This window comes from Oncorhynchus kisutch, linkage group LG22 (genome assembly GCF_002021735.2).
Source record: "Oncorhynchus kisutch isolate 150728-3 linkage group LG22, Okis_V2, whole genome shotgun sequence".
In the NCBI taxonomy this organism is placed as follows: Eukaryota; Metazoa; Chordata; class Actinopteri; order Salmoniformes; family Salmonidae; genus Oncorhynchus; species Oncorhynchus kisutch.
The window spans coordinates 49201566-49214126 of NC_034195.2; the positions used below are offsets into that span (position 1 = coordinate 49201566).

At 44.3% G+C, this 12561-nt stretch overlaps 1 protein-coding gene across 3 annotated transcripts in view; it reads left to right on the forward strand.

The window, feature by feature from the left end:
- LOC109866914 (calphotin) overlaps positions 1-8769 on the forward strand; it is a 10944-nt gene extending 2175 nt beyond the window's left edge. Inside the window, exons 2-10 of one of the 3 annotated variants that reach the window (XM_031802073.1) lie at positions 2611-2878; positions 2909-3736; positions 4038-4134; positions 4336-4516; positions 5281-5295; positions 5480-5563; positions 6515-6585; positions 7804-7936; positions 8053-8769. In XM_031802073.1, coding sequence (XP_031657933.1) covers positions 2611-2878; positions 2909-3736; positions 4038-4134; positions 4336-4516; positions 5281-5295; positions 5480-5563; positions 6515-6585; positions 7804-7936; positions 8053-8073 — 1698 coding nt within the window. In that variant the 3' untranslated portion in view covers positions 8074-8769. Of the gene's footprint in view, positions 1-2610; positions 3737-4037; positions 4135-4335; positions 4517-5280; positions 5296-5479; positions 5564-6514; positions 6586-7803; positions 7937-8052 lie in introns of all 3 variants that reach the window. The other 2 variants (XM_020455823.2, XM_020455824.2) reach the window with 2 other exon arrangements.
- Positions 8770-12561: the final 3792 nt, after the last annotated feature.

Here is a 12561-nt window from a genome sequence, read left to right on the forward strand (position 1 = left end):
TGGTTTGAAGAAATCAACTGTGGGAGCAATTATTAGGAAATGGAAGACATACAAGACCACTGATAATCTCCCTCGATCTGGGGCTCCACGCAAGATCTCACCCCGTGGGGTCAAAATGATCACAAGAATGGTGAGCAAAAATCCCAGAACCACACGGGGGGACCTAGTGAATGACCTGCAGAGAGCAGGGACCAAAGTAACAAAGCCTACCATCAGTAACAGAGAATAGCCTTAATGAAGAGCTCAGTGACTTTCAACGTGGCACTGTCATAGGATGCACCTTTCCAACAAGTCAGTTTGTCAAATTTCTAGGCCACACAAGCCACAGAACGGGACCGCCGAGTGCTGAAGCGTGTGTAAAAATCGCCTGTCCTCCGTTTCAATAGTCACTACTGAGTTCCAAACTGCCTCTGGAAGCAACATCAATCTGTCGGGAGCGTCATGAAATGGCCGAGCAGCCGTACGCAAGCCTAAGATCACCAATGCTAAGCATCGGTTGTAGTGTTGTAAGGTGCGCCACCATTAGACTCTGGAGCAGTGAAAATGCGTTCTCTGGAGTGATGAATCATGCTTCACCATCTGGAAGTCTGGCGGACAAATCTGGGTTTGGTGGATGCCAGGAGAACCTGTCCCAATGCATAGTGTCAACTGTAAAGTTTGGTGGAGGATGGATAATGGTCTGGGGCTTTTTATCATGGTTCGGGCTAGGCCCCTTAGTTCCATTGAAGGAAAATCTCAACGCTACAGCATACAATGACATTCTAGATGATTCTGTGCTTCCAACTTTGTGGCAACAGTTTGAGGAAGGCCCTTCCCTGTTTCAGGATAACAATGCCCCCATGCACAAAGTGAGGCCCATACATAAATGGTTTGTTGAGATCGATGTGGAAGAACTTGACTGACCTCCACAGAGTCCTGACCTCAACCCCATCGAACACCTTTGGGATGAATTGGAATGCCGAGCCAGGCCAACATCAGTACCTGACTTCACTAATGCTCTTGTAGCTGAATGAAAGCAAGTCCCCGCAGCAATGTTCCAACATCTAGTGGAAAGCCTTCCCAGAAGAGTGGAGTACTTGATGTAACTGCATCACAGGGGACCAACTCCATATTAATGCCCATGATTTTGAACGAGATGTTCATGTAGTCTAGGTGTTTCTTTTATCCGGGTGGGAAAGGGCAGTGTGGAGTATAATAGAGATTACACAATCTGCAGATCTGTTGGGGCGAATTGAAGTGGGTCCAAGGTTTCTGGGAGGATGGTGTTGATGTGAGCCATGACCAGGCTTTCAAAGCATTTCAAATAGAAGTTTGGTAATAGTTAGGTTGTTAAGAATGCACTGATATAAGTGGATGCACATAGTATTTCGGCAACTTTGGAAGAAAAAAAAAAGACTATTGGAGTTGTGCCTGTTGACATAGGTGACTCATGGCTATAACCTGTTTTAGCATGGACATTGCCATTGAAGGCTTCCGACATTTTTAAGATAGTCAACTGGGTGGGGATTGCTCCCAACTCATAGGAATCAGCCAATGAAGAAGAAGAAAGCACGGGCTGTCACAGACGCTATGATGGCACAGACATAAAGATGAGTGCTCTATCTCTGTGGCCTGTTTACACGCGTATCTGCCCTCGCATTGAGTAGAATGGTCCAACCTAATATCACTTTCTCCCACCAGCCTTCTCTCTTTGAGGACATGTATTTCCATTGTTGGAGCGGTCACTCAACTATCTTGTCAATACAAAAGACAGTCTTTGGTGTCAATTCATTAGTAGGAAAACGGAAGACTGTCCTCCCCTCCTCGATATCCTCCTTTAGTCGAGGAAGCAGAAGTGTATCCTCCTTGAGTTCTTCGCAGAAGAGTTTTGCTATCTGCAACACACCCCTTGAATTAGCTATTGTTTTCTCAAAGGAGAAAAGCATGCAAACATTTAAAAACAACGTATGCTTTTATCTGCTAAATGTCTTGCACAACGAGCTACATTTTGTTTTCATCACTTCATACATTTTATTTTGGACATCTATCCTGTGACCATCTATGCTGTGGCGGCAGGGTAGCCTGGTTAGAGTGTTGGGCTAGTAACCGGAAGGTTGCAAGTTCAAATCCCCAAGCTGACAAGGTACAAATCTGTTGTTCTGCCCCTGAACAGGCAGTTAACCCACTGTTCCTAGGCCGTCATTGAAAATAAGAATTTGTTCATAACTAACTTGCCAAGTTAAAATAAAATAAAGATCATTTGCCCGAGGACGCGCAATTGGAGAAGGAGATTCATACAAGTGTATTTTTGTCCACTTTCCCTCTCCTTGCTTCTTCTCCTTGATTACCTTTTTGACCTTTCTCTCTCTCAAAAGGAGGCTAGAGAGAATGGAGGAGCGAGGACCCAAATCTAATTGAGAAAGTTCCCTGTCTTTACAGGGTGTGAGCTTGTGCACTTCTTTGCAGGAGCTGGTGGGAGGGGGGTGCTACGCCAATATAAGCTATCAGTGTTAGTTGATGTACATGGCACACACATCTAATTGTATTATCTTTAGTACAGTCTAGTGCTGTGTTTCTAGAATAAATATTATGCCTGATGATTGTTGAACGTTTGCCTTCTTTCCCTGACAGCTGACTGACAAAGTCATCAATCGAATGAGAGAGGAGTGCCAGGCCCAGAAGGTTGTCCAACCTCGCTCACAGCAGAATGGAGCTGCTTCCACGCTCTCAACAGAACCTCTGGTCCCTGTGTCCACACCGGCCCCCACAGTCCATCATTTGGTCTCCCCTTCCCTGTTTATCCCCACAGCCCCTCCACCTGCGGTCCTACCCACACCTCCGTCTCCCCCTGTTCAGCCAGTAAAGCTTACTCCACCACCTCCTGTCACATTTGTCTCTGCTCCCTGTCCACCTGCGGCCCTACCCACACCTCCCTGTCCACCTGCGGCCCTACCCACACCTCCCTGTCCACCTGCGGCCCTACCCACACCTCCCTGTCCACCTAAGGAATCGATAGTCCGAGCTCCAGCTGTTGAACCTATTGTTCCACCTCTAGATACCAAAGTGCTTCCTCAAGGGGCAGAACCCATACTTCCTCTGGTGCCTTTAGAACCTATAGCGCCATCTTTGGCCCCATCTCCACCAATAGAAGAACCAGTACCCGTACTCCTATGTACCCCTACTACTGAGGAACCTGTAGTTCTGCCGACACTGGCTGAACCTATTGTCCAACTTGTCCCTATAGAACCCGTATTACCACCTAAGCCTGTGAAACATGTTCTAGCTTCTCCAGCTGTGGAACCAATTGTGCTGCCTCCAGTGGTTGAATCTGTTGTCCTACATCACCCTGTAGAACAGGTAGACCCACTTACCCCTGACCCTTCACCTGTTGAAGCTATTGTCCTGCCACCTGTTGTGGTTGAGGAAGTAGCAACACCTACCCTCGTACAACCGGTAGTCCCCCCTGTTGCAGAACCTCCCCCAGTCCTAGCACCTATCCCAGAGCCTATTATGGAGGAACTTCCTCCAGCACCATGTCCCTCCATGGAGCTGGCCACCCTGCCTACTGCATCGGCTGCTAGCAAACCAACTGATCTCCCTCCCCCTGTAGAAGAGCCCATAGCTCCCCCTCCTCCTCTCTCTGCCCCAGTAGAACCCATGGTCAGCATTCCACTACTCCCTCTCATTGAAAACGTGGCTGTTCCAGTCGTGGCTCCTGTTGTGACCCCCCCTGTGATCCCACTGCAACCTCCATTAGGTGAGTCTGCTTTCTCTCATTCAAGTTGTATTGGTTTGTAATCATGTAGTCATGATGTATTCCTTATTGGCTGCAATAATTCAAGTCCATGTGGTTGTTGACCATGTGTACCCGATTGCAACGGTGACGTAAATGAAGACACGGAGACCTGTCATGATGCATAAGTGTGTGCTCTGTTTGACTCCTACACTACAGAATTCAATATAGACCTCTCAGACGTCCCGGATGATTTGATAAGTCGAGCAGCTTGATTTTTACACACAGCTCTCGTATGAAACATTTCCCTCTTTTTGTGGTTTAGTGGTAGATGAAGAAGTGCTGAGGAGGCAGATCCAAGCTGAGCTGACGAAGGGCCTGGAACAGGAGATGAAAGTGAAGCGGCAAGAGTTTGAAAAACAGTGAGGAGACCAACATAAATCATTAAGGGCTGTTTTCCCAGACACAGGTTAAGCCGAGTACTGGACTGAAACACAAGCTCAGTGGAATATCTCATTTGAAAATGCCTTTTTAGTCCAATACTTTTTCAAAGTGGTCCTAGGAATAGCTTTTTTAGGGACATGGTCAGGTCTGAACTTCTGTGTCTCTCTGTCTATCTATAGGTTGTATGAGGTGAAGGTCCAGGCCAGAGCCCAGGCTCAGGCTGTAGCCCAGGCTCAGATCCAGGAGGAGGTTAAGAAAATCCTGGCTGTGGAGAAGGCAGCGCAGGGAGAGAACCTGATGGCGGCCATAGAGAAGGAACGCATGACCACAGAGGATGAGAGACTCATGGCCCAGCTCTACGTAAGACACAGCACTAGATACAGTGGTGGATGTGCAAGCTTGAATATAAGCAATGCCTGAAATAACTAAGGACAATCAGACTGGTCTGTCAACTTAACCAGAACTTCATAACCATTTGCCTCTAATTGTGTTCACTAAAATATATTTGCTCTTCTGTAGTTTTAAATATTTGCATGAGGTTTGTCTGTGTACTTTCTGTCTGATCATGACTAATGTTACAGAATACTTGGATTTATCTATCGTTTCATTCTGTCTAAAATGCTTGCGAAGGCCTTGCAAGTAAGTGTTTTAGCTGTTTCCATAAAAGGTCTGCCTGATGTTGGTAATATTTTGTGCATGACTGCTTGTTTGGCGAGCTGGATTGCTCCTATTCTGTTGGCACGAGATCACCTCTTAGGGTGAGCCAGGTGATTTGCCCAGGAAAACAGGCAAAGGTACCACTCCTTACCCCCCCTGCCACCACTAATGAGCTTGGCTGCAGCTGGCCCATACAGCTCACCCAGATTTGTGGACAGCGCACTGGTCAGTTGACTGCCAGGTTGGCAAGTTGAGTTCAGAACAGAGCTGCTTCCTCAACCCTGACTGCCAGGCTGGCAAGTTGAGTTCAGAGCAGATCCCAAAGGGATGGCTTGTTTGCTTCTGCTATGAAATAGAATGGCATGACGCTGCATCTTGGAGGTCTGCAATTCCCCTTTGACCTGTAAAGATCCTAGTTCTCACCAATCCGTCTTCATCTTCCTTCCTGTTCTGCTATCTTGTTTCAGTGGATAGAGCTTAAGGTAAGACAAGGGAGTGATCCTACTTCATGCATTCCTTGAAGATTATCTATTCACTATTCAGTTATATGATTTTCAAGTTGAATATTTGATTTTCATTGTCATCTCACTCAGGCTGTCATTTAGTAGGAAAGAAGAAATGACTTTATGCTCCGTTACATAAATATATTATCTCTGTCCTTCTCAGGCCCACAAACTGGAGGAGAAAGAGAACCAGGTGAAGAAACAAGATGCACTCTTCAGGGAACAGGTCGCCAAGCTGGAAGAAAAGGTACACGGCACACAGACATACAAACGTCTCACACACACACACACATGGCCACAGCCTCTGTTATTATTCCTGTCATATTGTGTTATTACTGTACACACTGTAGAAAGGTTTGTGGTCATATGCACATCCTTAAAGGTAGGTGCTGGACTAAGGAAGGATACTAGAAAAGAATAAAGGCCCGTACACTGAATATGCTCCCAATTGCCACCTTTTTATTGACAATGTTTAGATCCAAAAAGCATCTTCTTCAGGTCAAAATGACAGGAGGGACTGGTGGTACACTTCACAAAATAGATGGCATCATGAGGAGGGTAAATGATGTGGATATATTGAAGCAACATCTCAAGACATCAGTCAGAAAGTTGAAGCTTGGTCGCAAATGTGTTTTCCAAATGGACAATGACCCGCAGCATACTTCCAAAGTTGTGGCAAAATGGCTTAAGGATAACAAAGTCAAGGTATTGGAGTGGCCATCACAAAGCCCTGACCTCCTATAGAAAATTTGTGGGCAAAACTGAAAAAGTGTGTGCGAGCAAGGAGGCCTACAAACCTGACTCAGTTACACCAGCTCTGTCAGGAGGAATGGGCCAAAATTCACCCAACTTATTGTGGGAAGCTTGTGGAAGGCTACCCGAAACGTTTGACCCAAGTCAAACAATTTAAAGGCAATGCTACCAAATACTAATTGAATGTAACTTCGGACCCACTGAGAATGTGATGAAAGAAATAAAAGCTGAAATAATTTTGAATAGGATTAAATGTAAGGAATTGTGAAACTGAGTTTAAATGTATTTGACTAAGGTGTATGTAAACTTCTGACTTCAACTGTAAATGCTGACACACCACCTTACTTTCCCTCCAATGCATGACAGCTCAGTAGGCACAGTCATACCAATGTCCTACAGCTTGTCAACAGTCCAACAGCTGTTGTGTTGTTCCCCTCGTTAACAGAGTGCTCAGTTCTTCAAAGTCACCACAGAGAACTTCAAGAAGGGCAGAGAGGACGCTCACAACACCTTCAAGTGAGTATCATTGTTATTGGGGCTGGGATTTGCCAGGGACCTCCCAAAATGATTGTATCGCTATACTTAGGTGCCGGTTCGATTTGATGTTCCAAACATTGCTAGGGCTGGCACAATAACCGTGTAACCGACAGTTGTGGATGAAGAAATACAATTACCGCTATAACCGAACGAACAGCTGACTGAAGACGGGATGGTTAGGTATTCGTGTGGTTCAGTCCGTTTCTACGGTAACATGGACTCTTAACAACGTGATGAAGCTGTGTTACCCCTTGCTGAAACAAGCAAGGTGTTGTAGCAAACAATGATTAGACTCGGCTTGGGACCTCTAACCCTGGCAATTTGATGGGTAAACTCATGGGTACAATAACTGCCTGGTATTGTGATGCAATCATTTCCATGGTAACGGAGAATGTTAATTCAAATGATGTTTACTGATGTGGCTCATGCAACGGAATGTTTTTATGTCGAGTTGAATCAACAAATCACAGCACATATTGATGGGTGCATTTCCTGCTTTTACGTCCTTTGTTCCTATGGATACACTCACAATGGCGCCATTCCACCCATTATGCCATCATTGACTTGAATTCAAACACCTGTTCTATTCATTCTATTTTTATGGAATCACATGCAGTTAGGAGGAGAGGAGAAAATGTACATCCATTTTTATATATATATATATATATACACACAAACTGTTATTACCATGGTAATTTGGCTGGTCAATTACCGTCATCCAAAATTCCATGACCTTCACAGAACTACGTATGCTCACCATATGTCTGCTACAGAGGGACACGCGACAGCATGACAAAATTAGTTTTGATCAGTCGTGGAAATAAAAGTGCTGGAAAACATGTTGGATTACAATTTAAAAAGATGGAGAACAAGCTATAGGATGAAAAATACCGGTGTTTTGTCAGAGCTACAGCCGACTAACTACCTAACAACATAAAAAAAAATAAAAATCAATACCTGGAGTCAAGTATTGATTTATAATATCGTCCAAAAATCATATTGCGATATGTAACTATCTGTTTTTGTCTCCCCATTGCTCATCATTACACTGGGTCGTGGGCTTAAGGTTTTTATTTCCTTTCCTATTTAACCAGGTAGGTTATTGAGAACACATTCTGTTGGACAAAAACGAACTGTCTTGACTGGGCAGACTATGGTATAGTAGGATGTGTCTATAATCTCTCTCTCTCTTCCCAGGCGTGTTGACATCAAGCCAGTGTGTGGTGACCTGCAGAGTCAGATCCTGAAGTGCTACAGGGAGAACACTGGACAGACCCTCACCTGCTCTGGTATCGCCAACTTGTATATGAAGTGTGTGGACAACCACAAGGTCTCACATCTTAATTTCTCCCTCTGAAAACACACACACAGACTGAAAGTGAAACACACACCTCTATTGTGAGCTGACATTTTAGTCAAGCCCTGTTCTTCTTCTTTGTTTTTCAGACTAAGAGCATTGGAGGTTAGAAGAGCCTAATTTTTCACCAATGGCGTTACTGTTTAACTAGAGGGACAGGAGCTGAACGCCATCAGCCATCGAGACACACCAAAAACCAGTTGAACTGTTCTGAGACCATGACCACCCCAGCTGAAGACACTCCTGCTCCACCACATCCCTTCCTCCCATCCATGGTATCTGTATTAACCCCCCCTCCCCCGGGAGGGTCAGAGGTACAATGAGGAGCTCATGTCCTGACCCAGTACAGGCTAGAGACTGATACTGATGTCAAAGGATGTGAGAGAGAGCGCACAATATGGTTCTTGGGTACACAAATGGACAGTGCTATTAGCACTACACTGATGGAAAATGGACATTGTTACTATGACAGGAAATGGAACCAGAAATGCAACACGTGCACTACACTATGACAGAAAATTTACATTGTTACTGTGACAGGAAATGTGAGACATCTCATCCCTGACTGAATATAAAATGCTTTATACATCTCCACCAATGGAAATATTGGGATTACGGTTTTGCCGTTGACAGCAGTATGAAACATAATGGAATGGCCAAGTTGTGAAAGATATTGTGCATTGTTGAGTTAATACGCACCTATGCCTTAATGTCCTATCAAAACACAAATGTTGCCTATGGGAAAAAAATATATTGTAATTTTGATCTTTATTGTTATAAAATACAAACGGAAATGGGGGTGAAAACTGACTGTGCGTCCCAAATGACATCCTATTCCCGGTGAAGTGCGCTACTTCATAGTGCACTTCACCATTTCATAGTGCACTTCACCATTTCATAGTGCACTACGAGCAAGTGTGAGGTCTGGCCCATGGGCTCTGGCCAAAATTAGTGCATAGTGTGTAATTTGGGCCAGACGTCACACTTGGTCGCCACAGGCCAAACCAAGACATATTTGGCACTTTGTTCATGGAGGTTGTGAACGGGAGTTGTTCTGAAACCCCCATCAACCTTCCTATTGGAATTTATATTGGTTCGGCTATAAGAATGTTTATTGGAAATATAACAAAATTGCTTTGTTTGAGTGGCACTGCCCTCCTGTGGACATGGTTAGAATTACGCATCTTATTTATCATTTTATTTAACTAGGCAAGTCGGTTAAGAACAAATTCTTATTTACAATGATGGCCTTCCCTGGCCAAACGCAGACGACGCCACCCTATGGTACTAGCAATCACGGCCGGATGTGATACAGCCTGGATTCGAACCAGGGACTGTAGTGACGCCTATTGCCTTAGACCGCTGCGCCACTGGGGAGAGGATAACAAGTAAACAATTGACCCAAAATGTCACTCTTTAAAGGGTTGTTTTAACCTAATCACGTCCAGTGTACCCTACTTGTGTGGAAATGTATCGTCTTCCGATACCTGTCGCTGCGTATTATCTACTGCGCTTGTGTTTTGGCCATTAGATTGCGCACCTTTTTCCGAATACTGCAGCATGCAGAGATCGGGCGACCCGTGTACATACTCAACTGTAGGTCTACCTATCTGTTGCATGTCGGATTTCTAATCGACCACTTCGGAGTTACCTTAAATTTCCAAAGAGAGAAGACTCTCATTATCGCATGGATACGATGACAGAATAGATACGGAAAAGCAAAGTGCGCAACGGACCACGAAAACATCGGTCAAAGCGAGCGCACGGAACGTCCCACCTCCATCCATTCCACTCCGAACGGCATAAGTGCGGTGGACCACACCATCCGCGACTCGCGCTTCATCTGCAGGGCAGGGAGACGGACACCTGCACGGAAGCTTCGCCATTTGCTTGTACATGCAAGTTTGACATTTTTATCTTAATTTCAATTATGTAAATACAATTATTTACTGTATCCCAGTTTGATTATTTGATGCTGAAGTGTGGTGTTTTATTATGCAGATTCTAAGTAGGCTAGGCTAATATATTTAATTGTAGCAACAATAACGGTGGCCAACGATGTTAATTAGTTTGTTTTATTAAATAGTCTACAGAAATGTTTTTGTAGACTAGTGTGACTAGAGGAATTGATGCTGCGCAATGTTTTTGTAGACTAGTGTGACTAGAGGAATTGATGCTGCGCAATGTTTTTGTAGACTAGTGTTTTCTAAAGGAATTGATGCTGCGCAATGTTTTTGTTGCCAAAGGGAGGGTGTTTTCGTCAGCCGCCACACATGTCTGACACTTGGGGCATTGCCCAACGTCCGCATTCCACATCATGTTGCGCAGATAACAAATCCAGTGCTGAAGTATTCGGAATAACCAGGAGGTGAATGTCTTTTGTCTAGCAATACAAGAAAGTGAAGCCGTAATGAAAGCGTAAATAACTTGTGAATCCCACTGCTATTTAATGCACGTTACTCAGTTGATGACCTGATAAATATATATAATCCTCAAAACACTGCTTTCTACTCGAGATTTGCAGGAGACTGCCATGATTCTAGGAGATCCCAAAGTATGGGCTTCTATAGGCTATATGATAATTGTTCCTTCGGGTGAACCTGAAGTGTGCTAAATGTGTAGCAGCATGCTAAAATAATATCTGGCCATCAGTGGCCTTTATTAAGGGCTGGTATATAGATGTATTCAATGTCCACCCCGTTTTTACCGATTTAAAACAAATGTGCTGTGGTACTTGGCTGCACCATGCTCTGTCACCAGGAGAGGGCCCTCTTTCTTAGACCATTTTCACACTATTGATCCGAGCTGTACTGCACTGGCCTGGTTACACAACTAAAAGACTGAGTCAGTTTGACTCGTTCCTCAGTCAACTCTAGCTCACCTCATCTGCTGCTGTAAAAAGCTGTGAACTCACCGGTTCTATTTTGCATCCATTGACTGATGCTTTGCCATGCCTCCTACAGAGTGAGAGTCTTGGCAGTTCTCCTGTGCGCCAGACATCAGGGCATGTCTCTGTCTCGCCATTATGCTTATGGAAGAGTGTCTGACGGTGCATATTTCTGCCAGCAAATCTGGGTGTTTTTTAGGGTTGTGTGTTTTGAGTTGGACTGGTAGTCGATGCCCCATTTTATAGTACAAGCAGCATGAAGCAGATATGAGAAAAAACATAATCACATCCAAACCCATTAACCATTGCAGAATATATTATAACTGAGTGTTGTGTTGGGGGCATCACACTGGTGCCATGTGTGTTTGTGAGATGACAGGAATCAGAGAAGGTGGGTGGTCCAAGTGAGTTGTACCGTAGCCTAGTAGAGGTGAGAGCAGGAGGAAGCGGAAGAGGAAGTGGCTACCCCACCACACATTTTAGAACACATTTTCAGTCCTTTCTCTTTTCGCATCTCTTAGCAACGAGTTCAGTTGCTGAGGTGTGAAGTCGTCACTCTGCAGGACCAGTCAGTGACAAGAAGATCATGTGGTAGTTCATTGTTAGGCATCCAATGCCAGAATATTTCAAGGGGGAACAGTATTGACCACAGTAGTAGTTCTGTCTGTCTTAATAGAGCAAGTGTGTGTGTGCGTTTTTGTTTAAAAAATTGTCTTCTGCCTCAAACACTCTCCCACAGCCGCTTATGGGCTTCCCCACCTAATAGCAGACTGGGAAAACAACACTAAACCAAACTGTGGTCTGCATCTCCAAAACCAGACGTCTGTCTGCGCCCTACTCCATTACCCAAAGAGGATGCTGTGGTCAGAATAACATGGTGATTTTCTGTGGCTTATTCGGTTTGTACATCATGGTTCTGACTGGTGCCGGTTTGACTTAACTGTGTTCGTGCACACCCATATACTCTGTGGTGTGTGTGTGTGCATGAGCCAGTATTATAGTAATTGCTTATAAAGACCAGCGCATACTGCTGTCACTCAACTTGTATTAGAGATTGTAAATCCTCCCCCATGTTGACCTGATTGCTCACTCAGAGGTACAGGAATTCACACATTTGAGATGCATGTTGTAAGATGTATGCAATAGCTAGATGTTGTACTGACTCGTACAATTACATCCGTGTCCATAGCAACATAATATGGGGAATGTTATGTCTTCAGATGTCAGATTTTGGTCAATTTATTCAAATGTGTTTATACAGCCGTGTTTCAGTATCCCAATCCCCTGTGTAAATGTGTATAGCTGCTCCAGCTGTATAGCTGTGTTTTAGAAGAGCTACAATTTGGCTATTTATATTTGGTATTGGTATTTTATTAGGATCCCCATTAGCTGTTGCAAAAGCAGCAGCTACTCTTCCTGGGGTTCCAGGCAAAACACGATCACATGACATAATACAGAACATCAATAGACAACAACAGCTCGAGGACAGAACGGCCTCATTTCATAGACGCAGGGCGTGTGCTAGTGATTATTACCGAGGATGTATCTGTCTGCAGTCTGGAGACCACTCAGGGGTAGTATTTATTTTAGATATATATATTTACTTCTGTTCAAAAGTTTGGGGTCACTTAGAAATGTCCTTGTTTTTTGAAAGAAAATATATATTTTAGTAAATTTTTAAAATAACATCAAATTGATCAGAAAAACAGTG